The 17,787-nt window shown below is 45.4% G+C and overlaps 1 protein-coding gene across 3 annotated transcripts in view; it reads right to left on the bottom strand.

Moving 5' to 3' along the window:
* Positions 1-17,787, bottom strand: part of GALNT3 (polypeptide N-acetylgalactosaminyltransferase 3) — an 82,226-nt gene that overhangs the window by 11,388 nt on the left and 53,051 nt on the right. For all 3 annotated transcript variants that reach the window (XM_063933601.1, XM_063933599.1, XM_063933600.1), the window contains exons 6-9: positions 8,553-8,670; positions 4,838-5,038; positions 3,140-3,271; positions 232-336 (exon numbers count right to left, since the gene is read on the bottom strand). In XM_063933601.1, the coding sequence (XP_063789671.1) occupies positions 232-336; positions 3,140-3,271; positions 4,838-5,038; positions 8,553-8,670 (556 nt within the window). The remainder of the gene's footprint in view (positions 1-231; positions 337-3,139; positions 3,272-4,837; positions 5,039-8,552; positions 8,671-17,787) is intronic.

Here is a 17,787-nt window from a genome sequence, read left to right as displayed (position 1 = left end):
TATATTAAAAATGATCTGAAACTTGTGATTTATGCCATAGACTATACGCAGATTTTATTTATTTGACCAAGTGCGACCTGTATGTAACCTGCTCTGTATTCTGTTTTCTCCCTCCCTTTTTTCTGACACCCTCTGGCCTCTTCCCCTTTATTTCTGGTTTAAATTTTTTTATCTGAAATGATATTTTGAAAATGAAAATGAAGACAACACAGACTAATATAGATATTTTACCTGGTTACCCCCAAGTCCATGACAACTGTACAAGATTGGAGGTTTGTCCCCCTGACTATTATCTCCTCCAGCATCCAAACACCACCCTTTGCCTATATTCTGTATCTGTAAGGAGGAGAAAAAGGAGACAATGGATGTGTCTCTCTGTTGGAGGCTGCATGAAAATACATTATTTTATTATTCACAACAGTGTGGATCAATGCAGAAGAAATAACACACGTAATGGCACTAAAACGTTATGTGTAATAATGTATAGAAACAATGCCCTTGGTTACAACTCAAGTAAGCTAGAAGTGAATCGATAAGGTGTCAAGGAGACCTGGATCAGATTCCCCTGCACCCAAACAGGTGTGTGTGTGTGTGTGTGTGTGTGTGTGTATATGTGTGTGTGTGTGTGTGTGTTTTATATGTATGTATGTATGTATGTATGTATGTATGTATGTATGTATGTATGTATGTATGTATGTATGTATTTATTACACACACACGAAAACCTCATTAGCTACACCTTTGTAATACTGGGTAGGACCCACCATTTGCCCAGAACGGCCTGAATTGGTATGGAAATTATGGCATCCAGGAAGGTGGCATGTGCTGTAGTTTCAGGAACTTTTTTTACTTTATTTTATTTTTTTAAACAGCACTGGTGACTAGGGAGGCCAATCCCGGAATTTAGGCCCAAAAATGCCGGGATTTGAATCCCGGGAATCACGGGATTCCATTGCGCATGTGCAGGGAAGGTGGGTGTAAGTAATACTACTTACTATTAGGCGGGCGGCAGCCATGGACACACGCTGAACGCGGCGGCACTTCAAATGTAGCGCCGGCCGCCAGCCAATCAGAGCTGGCGGACCGGCAGCCAATCAGGGTAGCTGCCGCAGCAGCCAATCAGGAGCAACTGCTGCGGCCACTTACCCGATTGGCTGCCGGTCCGCCAGCTCTGGTTGGCTGGCGGCCGGCGCTTCATTTGAAATGCCGCCGCATTCAGTGTGTCCATGGCTGTCGCCCACCTAATAGTAAGTAGTATTACTTACACCCACCCTCCCTCCGTGCAGTGCTCTCTAACAGCCTCCCTCCCGCGTCGCTACCTACACCCTCCCTTCCACGCCGCTACCTACACTAACCCTTCCGCGCCGCTACCTACACCAACCCTCCCGTGCAGCTACCTACACCCTTCTCCACTGCCCTTCACTGATCCCTACTGCAATCCCGGGATTGAGCGTTTTTCAATCCCGAATCCCGGGATTGAAAAAACGGCCCGGGATTGGCCTCCCTACTGGTGACTGAAAGAGCTGCAGTGCAGCTAGTGCAGTGCACAGATGTCTGCCGCAATAAAGCGGCTCGTAGCGGCATTGGCAGCAGTACTAACAATGAGTCACACTGACTCATTACATTACGTTGCGATTGGCCCCGACTATGCAGTTACAATGCAGGTGGTTACGCCTGGAGGAGAGGGGGCGGCCTCTTCCCTTCCCTCTCCCCTCACGTTGCCTCTCTTCTTCTACTACACTGCTGTTGCCAGGGGTCCAACATCACGATCTAGTTGTCAGCCCTGGCATAAAAACTTGAGAACACTAGAGAGGAGGATGGCCTGTCTTCCTAGATTATTGTGTAGGCCAGGGGAAGAATCTTACTGTACCTCCTGCTTCTCTGCATGCACAAAGATGGTGGACTGGGTGAAAGGTCAGTTCTTCACTCACAGAATACTCCCGACCCCTTTCAGCTATCGTGTTAAACCCCCATGTTTTTTTCTGCCCGTTTTCCCCACTGATACTTTCCCTTCATATCTCAGTAAACACTTTCAACCTAATTAACCCCCTTTACTCCCTCCTGTAGAGACCTCAAATACCCTCTGCTTCTACCCATCACCCACTGCCTCTTCCCGTCATCTTCTACTTCACCCACTGCTTTCTCCCCCTGGCATCACCCACTTCCTCCCAGTCATCCTTTCGGTCGTGTCACCCACTGCTCTGTTTCCCCCTGCCTCACCATCTTCCACCATCTCTCCCTGTCACCCTCTGCCTCACAATATCTCTGTCACCCTCTTTCTCCTGTCATCTTCTACCTCTCAAACGCATCAACCTCTCCCAGTCATACAGATACGGCATTCCATTTGAGGCCATGCCCCTTGTTCCGAGGTCATGACATTGTTGTAAGCTTACATCCACTTTTCCAGAAGTGCTCGCAAGATACCAGGCCCCCCTCCCCCCCCCCCCACACACACCTCTTCCCCTTTTTAATGGTGCCCCCCATCATTTTGTTCTGGATCTGCCCCTGTATGGACTTTGTAAAACCTGCCGCCTCACCTCATGTCAGTGAGCCAGATGCAGTCCGTGAGACTGCACTGGCTTCACTGTAACTGGCAGTGCCTTCTTGTCTCATTAACAAGGCATTTTCACCCAAAGAATGGTCTCCCCTTGAATGTTTTTTTCTGTTTTGCACACCATTCTCTTTAAAATGTAGACACTGTTGTATGTAAAAAAAACCAGGATGTAAGCAGATGCTAAATTCTGAGGTACTAAAAACCAGTCCATGTGATACCAACAATCATTCAAAGTCACTTATATCACAATTGTTCCTCATTCTCGTGTTTGGTCTGAACAACAACTGAGCCTCTTGAACATTTCTGCATGCTTTCAAGCATTCAGCTGCTGGCACATGATTGGCTCAATAGATACGGGCAATAAAACTGGTGTAGCTAACAAAGTAGCCACTGAGTGTGTGTGTTTGATGTTCTTAGTTATTAAAGTAATTTTTAAAAAAATTATCAAAAAGACTATTGCAAAACTAGTAACCAAACAAATGCATGCTACAGTGGCTAATGATTTCTTAGATTGTTATTATAATGTGGAGACATTTTTGGTGATTGGGTTTGATTTTATTGATTTATAAGGGTCTTGGAACTTACATCACCATAGATGAGTGGGTTAAGATCTGGTACATATATTTCAGGATAGACATTTTTCAGATACCATGTAAAATTCTTGCACTGGAGGTTTTGACGCAAACTTTGTCTCTTAGATAAATCTCCATAAGATTTCTGCCAAAAGAACAGTTAACAATTTCCAAATGTAAATACAACTGTAGAACAATAATATAATGATTTTTGTAACATATTTAAAAATGCAAAATAACACTCATCATAGATACTTCGATTAGAAAGCAGTAAAAAAGTTGGAGATTTTAGGGTTTGTACACACAGTTTCTACATCATCTTTTATTATGCTTCCCAGTGTTTTTCACATCATGACTAACTAAGCTTGAGGTACAAACCGGCATAATTAATAACCTTGCAAAATAGGCTGTGTCGGACTAGAGCATGACGGGCCCACCAGGGGAATGCTGTGGAGGATTTAGGGGTCAGGCCGTCCCTAGGCACATTATTGCCCTTCCCCCCCATTATGTTATTGCCCCCTTCTAGTCAAAGCCAGTCCCTATGCCTTCAAACCGTCAAACAGTCCCAACCTCATCCCACCACCACATCCAGCATTGTCTCACCCTTGTCAGTTGCAAAATAAAAGAATAAAAAAAATAAGTTGTAATAATAAAATAGAACAGAAAATACACTAAGCGCTTAGGTGAGTGAGACTGTAATAATAAAATAACCCACTCTGTGGAATGCCCTCCCACGCACAATAAGACTCACCTCTAGTCTCCAAACTTTTAAACGTTCCCTAAAAACTCACCTCTTCAGACAAGCCTATCAAATTCCAGACCCACCCACATAACTTTCAACGCTTCCCTATTACATCCTCTCTGTACAGTCCACATAACCGCAGATATTTTGTCTTCCAAAATTGCTGGGTGATCATATCATGCAACCCATTAAGAACCTAGCAATCTGGTAGACCATTATGCGATAGGTAGCATCTATCCTTGTGTATCAATGCCTACTTCCCTATAGATTGTAAGCTTTCGAGCAGGGCCTTCCTACCGCTATGTCTGTTTTTTGCCCAGTTTTGTTCTATAACTGTTCTAACTGTAAAGCGCAACGGAATATGCTGCGCTATATAAAAAAACTGCTAATAAATAATAATAATCAAAAAAAAGTGGGAAAAACACCACTGGTGTTAAGTGTTTAAAATGATCTCTAGTTGACGAGATCTAGGAGATAAATATGAAACAAACAAAAAAAACAAAAAAAAAAAAAGCATATAGTTACTTTTTATTTCTACGTGACCAAAAAAGTAAGGGGCATCAACCTATCTACTGGCAGTAATTCTACCACTAAACAAACTTCTTCACCATTTACTAATAGCTAGTTGACAGAGTGGATAAGGAGTTGTGCTACAACAGGAGAGAACAACAGAATGAGATGGGAAAGAGGATGGAGTGGAGAGGAAGACACAATAAAGGAACACTTGAGCATCATCCCAACTCCTATACTGCTTAAACAGATGTGTCCTCCTACATCGTGTCCAACATTAGCAGAGCTGCCCGGGAACTGCCAGCTCACTAACACCAGGCATTTCGCAGGGCCATGGTGTATTGAGGCTAGATGTATGAGAACTTATCTGTAACCCAGCCATTTAATTTAAATATACAGTACATAAACACTTCTAATTGTACACCTAAAAAAAGCAAAATCAAAAGTTATCACATCTACCTGCTGCACAATGTTTGCTGCTTCGCGATTCCTCCGATAAAATATTTCTTTGTAATCATCCATCCACACCTCAGCCAGGCGGACCTGGTTCCGGATGATCACTTGAGTACCTTTAGGAAAGGTGTGAGGACTCTTACTGCGGAACACATGGCCAACAACAGCACATGGCAGGATCTCTAACTGCCCACCACACTGCCATACCTGGTTCAGAATTCAAAACAATTATTATTGCAACCGACTTACAAATTTGTGTGTCTAGTCACTTTTTAGCATACAATTAAATTCACTGTAAAGTCCACAAATATTGGGCATGTTTATGAAGAAACATATAGAGACCATTTGGTTTCCGAATTTTAGATCTCAAATCAATTAAGCCTCAAAATGTTATTGTTTGATTTCAATTGTTCACTGAATGATTGAACAGTCAGATGGAGGGAAAAAAAAAAAAAAGGTACCTGGGCAGAAACAAGGTGAAGAACCTTAGTGGCAACTGTTGTGACAGAGAGACAATCTCTGCTTATTCCTAAACTGTCCCACTTTCAGTTGACTTCCTTGCTAATTACAACTTTGCCCCAATTCTGGGACAATTACAAGGTATATACCAATAACTGATGCCTCTTCAATACATGTACAGTTATAGTAACAGGCTATGTTACTATGCTTTAATATCAAAGCTGATTTAATTATATACTGTAGCTAGCTTTAACATGTGATTAAAAACACCTATATTAATAAAGGTGCACAATGAAACTATTTTGTAATATATTGATTGCATTGTACTTTTCCATATAGTTAACGCTTTTTGTGTTGTAAACCTCTCTTCAGTGGCTCAGCCTAACTCCGTGACAGCTTGTTGTGGTTTGTGTAACTATCATCATCAGGTGTTTTTTTTCTTTTACAGTGGGACTTTTTTTTCTGGATTTTGCTACTTACATATCCCACCTTGTCTTTACATAGTTGTAAATGATCTTTTAATAATCAAATGAGGGATAGATATGGCCTCACTAGTCAATGGATTAAGACATTATTTACGTAACCATTGATCAAATATGATAGAAATGGCTGTCAGAAGTTCTGTTCTTGCGAGTGTTTTGTCCCATAGCCGGTACCTATGCATTGATTAAACTGCCATTGTTACTCATTACAAAGAACTCCACTAATGCCTCAGTGTATTTTTGTTAGACTTCATGAATTAAGATGACAAAACATCAAAGCATATAAAAACACAGCAGCAGTGGCGGAACAAGCAAGCGGTGGGCCCAGGTGCAACAAAATGCTTTGGGGCCCCCCCCCCCCCATCCCATCCAAGTCCACCCCATGGGCAGTGCGCGCCGTAGGCGCGCGCAAAAATACATAGTGGCGTGGCTTCGTGGGGAAGGGGTGTGTCCACAAAATAATACCAATTCATAAAACGGTGCACAGTAGTCTCCATTCTTCAAATTACGCCGCACAGTAGCACCACTACACCAGGTAGAGACCCTTTTACTCCTTACAGCGAACAGATTCCCCTTTTTACACATAACGGCAGACAGCGTGCACTTTTTACACATAACGGCAGACAGCGTGCCCTCGTTACACATAGCGGCAGACAGCATACACTTTTTACACAATGGCAGACAGCGTGCCCTCGTTACACATAGCGGCAGACAGCGTGCCCTCGTTACACATAGCGGCAGACAGCATACACTTTTTACACAATGGCAGACAGCGTGCCCTCGTTACACATAGCGGCAGACAGCGTGCCCTCGTTACACATTACGGCAGACAGCGTCCCCATTTTACACATTACGGCAGACAGCGTCCCCATTTTACAAATTACGGCAGACACCATGCACTTTTACACATAACGGCAGATAGCGTGCCCTTTTTACACATTACGGCAGGCAGATTCTACCTTTTTACACATAGCGGCAGGCAGATTCCCCATTTTTATACATAGCGGCAGGAAGATTCCCCATTTTTATACATAGCGGCAGGCAGATTCCCCATTTTTACACATTGCGGCAGGCAGATTCCCCATTTTTACATTGCGGCAGGCAGATTCCCCATTTTTACATTGCGGCAGGCAGATTCCCCATTTTTACATTGCGGCAGGCAGATTCCCCATTTTTTACATTGCGGCAGGCAGATTCCCCATTTTTATACATAGCGGCAGGCAGTCCCAAGAAAGAAAGAAAGAAAGAAAGAAAGAAAGAAAGAAAGAAAGAAAGAAAGAAAGAAAGAAAGAAAGAAAGAAAGAAAGAAAGAAAGAAAGAAAGAAAGAAAGAAAGAAAGAAAGAAAGAAAGAAAGAAAGAAAGAAAGAAAGAAAGAAAGAATTATACTTACCCTCTCTGTTGGCTCAGGCTCCTCGGTGCAGCTTCCCGGGCAGTAGAGAAGAAGGAGGAGGGAGGTGAAGGAGGGAGCCGCAGCAGCGCTGTGTTACTGGTGGAGGCGCTGCTGCTGCTGCCCCTCTGCTTCCCTATAGGCTGTTCTCAGAGACAGCCTATAGTGAAGCAGAGGAGCAGCAGCGCCTCCACCAGTAACAAAGCGCTGCTGCGGCTCTCTCCTTCACTGAGAGACTGTGACCTGTTTGTAATGTATATGAGGGAGGGAGGGACGGACCCTCCTCCCTCCTTCGTGTGCGGGTGGCCAGAATCGTTCCTTATGACGGGCGGGTCACGGGAGCGCTGGTGTGCGGCTGCGGCATGACATACAATGAGTCATTGTGACTCATTCATGTAATGCCGGCCGGCGGCTGTGGGCCCTTGAGTGCGGCGGGGCCCCAGTGCAATGCACTGCCTGCCCCGCCAGTAGTTCCGCCCCTGCACAGCAGCTTAATCAGACTCTACAGAAATGTTTCTACAGCAAACTTCCCACCCTTCCAAAATTTCTGGTATACTTGTGTATTTCAGAGTCTGCTTGGCGGATAGGCTGCCCTCCTGCATCCCTCCCACTTCCCCAGTGAAGTGGGTGGGGGAAGAGAGGAGTCTATGGGGGGGGTCATTCTGACCCGTTCGCACGCAGCGGTTCTTCGGAGCCCGCAATGCACACGCGCGTCATTGCCCAGCGACAGCCGTTGCCGGGCAATGACCAGAAGAGAGAAGAAAGTGATCGCTAGCGCGATTGCAAGAAGATTGACAGCGGGGAGGCGTTTCGGGGCGGATACTCACCGTTTTCCGGGTGTGGAGATCCGAACGCAGGCATGTTCAGGCATTTGGAGGGCGGATGTCTGATGTCAATCCCGGGACCTTCGACGCTGGATCCGTCGCACAGGGTAAGTAGGTCTGAGGGCTGCACAAGCGATTGCAGCCCTGCTCTGCTAAAATACACTCCCCCATAGGCGGCGTCAAGTTGATCGCTCGAGCAGCAAAAAGTTGCTACGTGTGATCAACTCGGAATGAGGGCCTATGTACTAAACCTTGGAGAGAGATAAAGAGGGCGGAGATAAAGTACCCGTCAATCAGCTCCTGACATTTTTTCAAACACAGCCTATACCAAGGAAGTTAGGAGCTGATTGGCTGGTACTTTCTCTCTCTCCAAGGCTTAGTACATAGAACCCTTAGTGCTGTAAAACATAGTGGATCGGATCATCACAGCACACCACCCTTCACCACTTGCTACTTGGACCGATCCTCTCGGATTTCCCAGAGGAACAGTACATAAAGTAGACAAGTATGATCTACAGTAAAATTGTTAAACTTGAAATACACAAAAATAGTACATGAATATACTTACTCTAAAGGACATTTCAATATTCTCACCGCCCCATATTTCCATTTCATCATCGTAAGTTCCAATGTACTCAAAGTATTTCTTAGAAATGGAAAACAGGCCTCCTGCAAACGTTGGTGTCCTGTGCAAAGACAAAGAATGTATTTTTACTTGTTCTAATGAGGAGATTTTCAAGAAGCAATCTGAATATATAATAAATTACATAAAAGGTTTAAAGTTGTCCAGCTTCAAATACATACCTCCCAACCATCCTAATGTAACTGATCTATCCCCATTGTTCTTACTGTTGAAAGGTAAGGCCCCATTCACATGGTGAAGGGGTAAACCACACGCACCAGTGACAGGCAATTTATGTGAGTTTTTAGGGCAGGGGGAGTAGTCACGCTTCCCGTGACTTGAATCATGCCACTATAATGTCATGGCAAAGTATACGTTCAAGCACATTTTCATGCAAAGACACAATTTCCCAATTTGAGTACTTCAATAGTTGGAAAGTATGCAGATGTATAACTCCCGGGATGTAGTTATGTGGCCAGCAATCAGGAGACTGACGGTCACAAAACCTCCGCCTGCATCCCGAACCCTGAAAATTCCTACAGTCAGCATGCCGACTAAAAGTGACTATTCCCACTACTGGGTGTCCACAAGACCCATAGAGTGGCGAGTGCAGCCACTCTATTGCACTCGCAACCCCCACCGGCATTTTGCGGCCAGGGATCCCGCCGTCTGGATGCTGACCGCAGGGATCCCGGCCGCTGGTAACACAGTCCCAACCCTAACTCCACACTACACCGATTACGGCAGGACAGTCCTGATATGAGTGGACTGTCCCATATTATGGATGTTTGTTGCAAGTTGTTCCCCTGCTGTAGGTATCAATAAAAGAGGAAAGCAGCTTAGCAATACAGAAGAGGTAAGCATATCCCTATGGGTTTGATCACACCCATTATGATGTACCCACTCCCACCGCATGTGACAGCCATGCTTCTTGTACCCAGTTCTGGAATTCCTAATGTTGGAAGGTATGCAGAGATCTTTAATTCATACATAATCTCATGCAACTTTTAGTAAATACACTGATTTACATTTTTTCACACTATGTGCATAGAGGTACAGTATCTGAAAAAAATATCTGTCAGATTTGTTTGATTCTTTAGCCCTGGAAAAGAAGCCACACTGTTCTGTTGTCTACATTGGATACAAACATATCCAGAATGTGCTTCTGTATCATATACCAGCTCAACACAAACTGCTCTGTCTAAAGGTATAAAGACACGGTGCCAGGACCAGAATACATCTCAGGGTTATATTACATTAGTCTACATAACAACCTGGAGGTTCTTATTACGTTCACTTTAGAGAGAGTGTTAAACTTATGCGATAACACAAAAACACCATCAATGTTAAATTTTCCCTGCAAAATCATTATTCTCAGGTTCTTATCTTAATGTATTCTTAATACATTTTCAGGGGAAAGATCAGGATTTTCACCAAAAGGAATGGGGGTTCTTTACTAGAGATGAGCGGGTTCGGTTCCTCGGAATCCGAACCCGCCCGAACTTCAGCTTTTTTTACACGGATCCGAGCGACTCGGATCTTCCCGCCTTGCTCGGTTAGCCCGAGCGCGCCCGAACGTCATCATGACGCTGTCGGATTCTCGCGAGACTCGGATTCTATATAAGGAGCCGCGCGTCGCCGCCATTTTCACACGTGCATTGAGATTGATAGGGAGAGGACGTGGCTGGCGTCCTCTCCATTTAGATTAGAAGAGAGAGAGTGAGATTGAGACAGAGACACTTGATTTACTGGAGCTTAGGAGTACTAGAGAGTGCAGAGTTTACTAGTGACTGACCACTGACCACCAGTGCAGTTTTATTTAATATAATACGTTCTCTGCCTGAAAAAAACGATACACAGTGACTCAGTCACATACCATATCTGTGCTCAGCCCAGTGTGCTGCATCATCTATGTATAATATCTGACTGTGCTCACACAGCTTAATTGTGGGGGAGACTGGGGAGCAGTTATAGGTTATAGCAGGAGCCAGGAGTACATATTATTAAAATTAAACAGTGCACACTTTTGCTGCAGGAGTGCCACTGCCAGTGTGACTGACCAGTGACCTGACCACACTGACCACCAGTATAGTATACTATATTGTGATTGCCTGAAAAAGTTAAACACTCGTCGTGTGACTTGTGTGGTGTTTTTTTATTCTATAAAAAACTCATTCTGCTGACAGACAGTGTCCAGCAGGTCCGTCATTATATAATATATACCTGTCCGGCTGCAGTAGTGATATATATATATTTTTTATATCATTATTTATCATCCAGTCGCAGCAGACACAGTACGGTAGTTCACGGCTGTAGCTACCTCTGTGTCGGCACTCGGCAGTCCATCCATAATTGTATACCACCTACCCGTGTTTTTTTTTTTCTTTCTTCTTTATACATACTACATCTCATTATCATCCAGTCTATATTAGCAGCAGACACAGTACAGTACGGTAGTCCACGGCTGTAGCTACCTCTGTGTCGGCACTCGGCAGTCCATCCATAATTGTATACCACCTACCCGTGGTTTTTTTTTTCTTCTTTATACATACTACATCTCATTATCATCCAGTCTATATTAGCAGCAGACACAGTACAGTACGGTAGTCCACGGCTGTAGCTACCTCTGTGTCGGCACTCGGCAGTCCATCCATAATTGTATACCACCTACCCGTGGTTTTTTTTTTCTTCTTTATACATACTACATCTCATTATCATCCAGTCTATATTAGCAGCAGACACAGTACAGTACGGTAGTCCACGGCTGTAGCTACCTCTGTGTCGGCACTCGGCAGTCCATCCATAATTGTATACCACCTACCCGTGGTTTTTTTTTCTTTCTTCTTTATACATACTACATCTCATTATCATCCAGTCTATATTAGCAGCAGACACAGTACAGTACGGTAGTCCACGGCTGTAGCTACCTCTGTGTCGGCACTCGGCAGTCCATCCATAATTGTATACCACCTACCCGTGGTTTTTTTTTTCTTCTTTATACATACTACATCTCATTATCATCCAGTCTATATTAGCAGCAGACACAGTACAGTACGGTAGTCCACGGCTGTAGCTACCTCTGTGTCGGCACTCGGCAGTCCATCCATAATTGTATACTAGTATCCATCCATCTCCATTGTTTACCTGAGGTGCCTTTTAGTTGTGCCTATTAAAATATGGAGAACAAAAATGTTGAGGTTCCAAAATTAGGGAAAGATCAAGATCCACTTCCACCTCGTGCTGAAGCTGCTGCCACTAGTCATGGCCGAGACGATGAAATGCCAGCAACGTCGTCTGCCAAGGCCGATGCCCAATGTCATAGTACAGAGCATGTCAAATCCAAAACACCAAATATCAGTAAAAAAAGGACTCCAAAACCTAAAATAAAATTGTCGGAGGAGAAGCGTAAACTTGCCAATATGCCATTTACCACACGGAGTGGCAAGGAACGGCTGAGGCCCTGGCCTATGTTCATGGCTAGTGGTTCAGCTTCACATGAGGATGGAAGCACTCAGCCTCTCGCTAGAAAAATGAAAAGACTCAAGCTGGCAAAAGCACAGCAAAGAACTGTGCGTTCTTCGAAATCACAAATCCACAAGGAGAGTCCAATTGTGTCGGTTGCGATGCCTGACCTTCCCAACACTGGACGTGAAGAGCATGCGCCTTCCACCATTTGCACGCCCCCTGCAAGTGCTGGAAGGAGCACCCGCAGTCCAGTTCCTGATAGTCAGATTGAAGATGTCAGTGTTGAAGTACCCCAGGATGAGGAGGATATGGGTGTTGCTGGCGCTGGGGAGGAAATTGACCAGGAGGATTCTGATGGTGAGGTGGTTTGTTTAAGTCAGGCACCCGGGGAGACACCTGTTGTCCGTGGGAGGAATATGGCCGTTGACATGCCTGGTGAAAATACCAAAAAAATCAGCTCTTCGGTGTGGAAGTATTTCACCAGAAATGCGGACAACATTTGTCAAGCCGTGTGTTCCCTTTGTCAAGCTGTAATAAGTAGGGGTAAGGACGTTAACCACCTCGGAACATCCTCCCTTATACGTCACCTGCAGCGCATTCATAATAAGTCAGTGACAAGTTCAAAAACTTTGGCCGACAGCGGAAGCAGTCCACTGACCAGTAAATCCCTTCCTCTTGTAACCAAGCTCACGCAAACCACCCCACCAACTCCCTCAGTGTCAATTTCCTCCTTCCCCAGGAATGCCAATAGTCCTGCAGGCCATGTCACTGGCAATTCTGACGAGTCCTCTCCTGCCTGGGATTCCTCCGATGCATCCTTGCGTGTAACGCCTACTGCTGCTGGCGCTGCTGTTGTTGCTGCTGGGAGTCGATGGTCATCCCAGAGGGGAAGTCGTAAGACCACTTTTACTACTTCCACCAAGCAATTGACTGTCCAACAGTCCTTTGCGAGGAAGATGAAATATCACAGCAGTCATCCTACTGCAAAGCGGATAACTGAGGCCTTGGCATCCTGGGTGGTGAGAAACGTGGTTCCGGTATCCATCATTACTGCAGAGCCAACTAGAGACTTGTTGGAGGTACTGTGTCCCCGGTACCAAATACCATCTAGGTTCCATTTCTCTAGGCAGGCGATACCGAAAATGTACGCAGACCTCAGTAAAAGAGTCACTAGTGTCCTAAAAAATGCAGCTGTACCCAATGTCCACTTAACCACGGACATGTGGACAAGTGGAGCAGGGCAGGGTCAGGACTATATGACTGTGACAGCCCACTGGGTAGATGTATGGACTCCCGCCGCAAGAACAGCAGCGGCGGCACCAGTAGCAGCATCTCGCAAACGCCAACTCTTTCCTAGGCAGGCTACGCTTTGTATCACCGGTTTCCAGAATACGCACACAGCTGAAAACCTCTTACGGCAACTGAGGAAGATCATCGCGGAATGGCTTACCCCAATTGGACTCTCCTGTGGATTTGTGGCATCGGACAACGCCAGCAATATTGTGTGTGCATTAAATATGGGCAAATTCCAGCACGTCCCATGTTTTGCACATACCTTGAATTTGGTGGTGCAGAATTTTTTAAAAAACGACAGGGGCGTGCAAGAGATGCTGTCGGTGGCCAGAAGAATTGCGGGACACTTTCGGCGTACAGGCACCACGTACAGAAGACTGGAGCACCACCAAAAACTACTGAACCTGCCCTGCCATCATCTGAAGCAAGAAGTGGTAACGAGGTGGAATTCAACCCTATATATGCTTCAGAGGTTGGAGGAGCAGCAAAAGGCCATTCAAGCCTATACAATTCAGCACGATATAGGAGGTGGAATGCACCTGTCTCAAGCGCAGTGGAGAATGATTTCAACGTTGTGCAAGGTTCTGATGCCCTTTGAACTTGCCACACGTGAAGTCAGTTCAGAGACTGCCAGCCTGAGTCAGGTCATTCCCCTCATCAGGCTTTTGCAGAAGAAGCTGGAGACATTGAAGGAGGAGCTAACACGGAGCGATTCCGCTAGGCATGTGGGACTTGTGGATGGAGCCCTTAATTCGCTTAACAAGGATTCACGGGTGGTCAATCTGTTGAAATCAGAGCACTACATTTTGGCCACCATGCTCGATTCTAGATTTAAAGCCTACCTTGGATCTCTCTTTCCGGCAGACACAAGTCTGCTGGGGTTGAAAGACCTGCTGGTGAGAAAATTGTCAAGTCAAGCGGAACGCGACCTGTCAACATCTCCTCCTTCACATTCTCCCGCAACTGGGGGTGCGAGGAAAAGGCTCAGAATTCCGAGCCCACCCGCTGGCGGTGATGCAGGGCAGTCTGGAGCGACTGCTGATGCTGACATCTGGTCCGGACTGAAGGACCTGACAACGATTACGGACATGTCGTCTACTGTCACTGCATATGATTCTCTCAACATTGAAAGAATGGTGGAGGATTATATGAGTGACCGCATCCAAGTAGGCACGTCACACAGTCCGTACTTATACTGGCAGGAAAAAGAGGCAATTTGGAGGCCCTTGCACAAACTGGCTTTATTCTACCTAAGTTGCCCTCCCACAAGTGTGTACTCCGAAAGAGTGTTTAGTGCCGCCGCTCACCTTGTCAGCAATCGGCGTACGAGGTTACATCCAGAAAATGTGGAGAAGATGATGTTCATTAAAATGAATTATAATCAATTCCTCCGCGGAGACATTGACCAGCAGCAATTGCCTCCACAAAGTACACAGGGAGCTGAGATGGTGGATTCCAGTGGGGACGAATTGATAATCTGTGAGGAGGGGGATGTACACGGTGATATATCGGAGGATGATGATGAGGTGGACATCTTGCCTCTGTAGAGCCAGTTTGTGCAAGGAGAGATTAATTGCTTCTTTTTTGGGGGGGGTCCAAACCAACCCGTCATATCAGTCACAGTCGTGTGGCAGACCCTGTCACTGAAATGATGGGTTGGTTAAAGTGTGCATGTCCTGTTTTGTTTATACAACATAAGGGTGGGTGGGAGGGCCCAAGGACAATTCCATCTTGCACCTCTTTTTTCTTTTATTTTTCTTTGCGTCATGTGCTGTTTGGGGAGGGTTTTTTGGAAGGGCCATCCTGCGTGACACTGCAGTGCCACTCCTAGATGGGCCCGGTGTTTGTGTCGGCCACTAGGGTCGCTTATCTTACTCACACAGTCAGCTACCTCATTGCGCCTCTTTTTTTCTTTGCGTCATGTGCTGTTTGGGGAGGGTTTTTTGGAAGGGACATCCTGCGTGACACTGCAGTGCCACTCCTAGATGGGCACGGTGTTTGTGTCGGCCACTAGGGTCGCTTATCTTACTCACACAGTCAGCTACCTCATTGCGCCTCTTTTTTTCTTTGCGTCATGTGCTGTTTGGGGAGGGTTTTTTGGAAGGGACATCTTGCGTGACACTGCAGTGCCACTCCTAGATGGGCCCGGTGTTTGTGTCGGCCACTAGGGTCGCTTATCTTACTCACACAGTCAGCTACCTCATTGCGCCTCTTTTTTTCTTTGCGTCATGTGCTGTTTGGGGAGGGTTTTTTGGAAGGGACATCCTGCGTGACACTGCAGTGCCACTCCTAGATGGGCCCGGTGTTTGTGTCGGCCACTAGGGTCGCTTATCTTACTCACACAGCGACCTCGGTGCAAATTTTAGGACTAAAAATAATATTGTGAGGTGTGAGGTATTCAGAATAGACTGAAAATGAGTGGAAATTATGGTTTTTGAGGTTAATAATACTTTGGGATCAAAATGACCCCCAAATTCTATGATTTAAGCTGTTTTTTAGGGTTTTTTGAAAAAAACACCCGAATCCAAAACACACCCGAATCCGACAAAAAAAATTCGGTGAGGTTTTGCCAAAACGCGGTCGAACCCAAAACACGGCCGCGGAACCGAACCCAAAACCCGAAAAATTTCCGGCGCTCATCTCTATAATCTTTACACCAAAATGTCAAAGGCTAACTCCACTCAAAAGAAATTATGAATCTTATTGTAATGGGCCCTGTAAACTTAATTTAAAGCACATGAATATTTCAGTAAATTACATTATTCACTATTTTATTTATTTTAAATTAAGCCAAATCATTAAGTGTAGTTGCCCTTTAATTTTCTTAATTCTATAAAGTGACGTGTTCATAATACGGTCCACACAACCTTGCCTGTCCTTTATTTTCAGTAGAGACGAGCGGGTTCGGATCTCAGAGATCCGAACGCCCCCCCCCCCTCTCCCAACTTCACGATCAGAGCCGGGAAGCGAGCTCGGCTCAGTTCTTCCCACCAGACTCGGATCTCAGAACAAGATAAAACGTCATCATCCCGCTGTCGGATTCTCGTGGGTTTTGTTATCCATATAAGGAGCCACATGTTGCCACCATTTTCACTCATGACTTGGAGTGTAAGGGAGACAGACCTCAGTCTCTCTGTGGGTGGTGGCGTTGGGTGGGGTCAGTGTGCGATCTTTAGGGGTGCTGTCCTGTGTGCTGTTAGGGGTGCTGTACAGGGGTGCCCCGTGCTGTTAGGGGTGCTGTACATGGGGGGCACTGTCCTGTATGCTGTAAAAATAAAGGTACACTGGCCCTGTTCTGTATGCTGTAAAAATACAGGGGTGCTGTGAAAGAACAGGGGTGCTGTGTCCCTGTCCTGTATGCTGTAAAAATACAGGGGTGCTATGTCAGTGTCCTGTATGCTATAAAAATACAGGGGTTTTGTTAAAATTAAGGAACACTGGCCCTGTCCTGTATGCTGTAAAAATACAGGGTTGCTGTGAAAATACAGGGGTGCTGTGTCCCTGTCCTGTATGCTGTAAAAATACAAGTGTTTGTAGCAAAAATACAGGGGTGCTGTGTACCTGTCCTGTATGCTATAAAAACACAGGGGTGTTGTAAAAATAAAGGAACACTGGCCCTGTCCTGTATGCTGTAAAAATACAGGGGTGTTGTAAAAATAAAGGAACACTGGCCCTGTCCTGTATGCTGTAAAAATACAGAGGTGCTGTAAATATAAAGGAGCACTGTTCTGTTTGCTGTAAAAATAAAGGGTCACTGTTCTGTGCTGTAATAAAGGGGCGCTGTCCTATGAAATGAAGAACAAAAATTTGGAGGAAAAAATAGTGGAAGATCAGGAACCACTTCCAGTTCATAGTACAATTGCTGAAGCTGCTGCTGCCACCAGTCATGACATTGACGATTCAATTCCATCAACGCTGTCTGCTAAGGCAAATGCCCAATGTCAGAAAGGGTATGTAAAATCCAAGAAGCAAAAATTAAGAACCAAAAAAAAGAAATTATCTGATGAGAAACGTAAAATTGGCAATATGCCATTCATGACACAAAGTGGCAAGGAAAAGCTAAGGCCTTGGCCTATGTTCATGACTGGTGGATCAGCTTTTCATGAAGATGGAAGCCCTCCTCCCTCTCAAAAAATTAAAAAAATAAAGCTTGTTAAAGCACAGGAAAAAACAATTGTGCGTTCAGAGTCTGAGATATCACAAATCCCCAAGGAGTCCAAGTGTGTCCGTGGTTGCGATGTCTAGGATTGACCTACCCAAGACTGTATGGGAAGAGGATGCTCCTACCACCATATGCATGCCCTCTGCAAGTGCTGGGAGAAGCACCGCCAGTCCAGCTGCTGATATTGAGATTGAGGATATCACTGTAGAAGTACACCAGGATGAGGAGGATATTGGTGTAGCTGGCGCCGAGGAGGAAGTT

This window comes from Pseudophryne corroboree, chromosome 7 (genome assembly GCF_028390025.1).
Source record: "Pseudophryne corroboree isolate aPseCor3 chromosome 7, aPseCor3.hap2, whole genome shotgun sequence".
NCBI lineage: Eukaryota > Metazoa > Chordata > Amphibia > Anura > Myobatrachidae > Pseudophryne > Pseudophryne corroboree.
The sequence above is the reverse complement of the archived record's forward strand: the minus strand, read 5'-3'. Positions and strand labels throughout refer to the sequence as shown.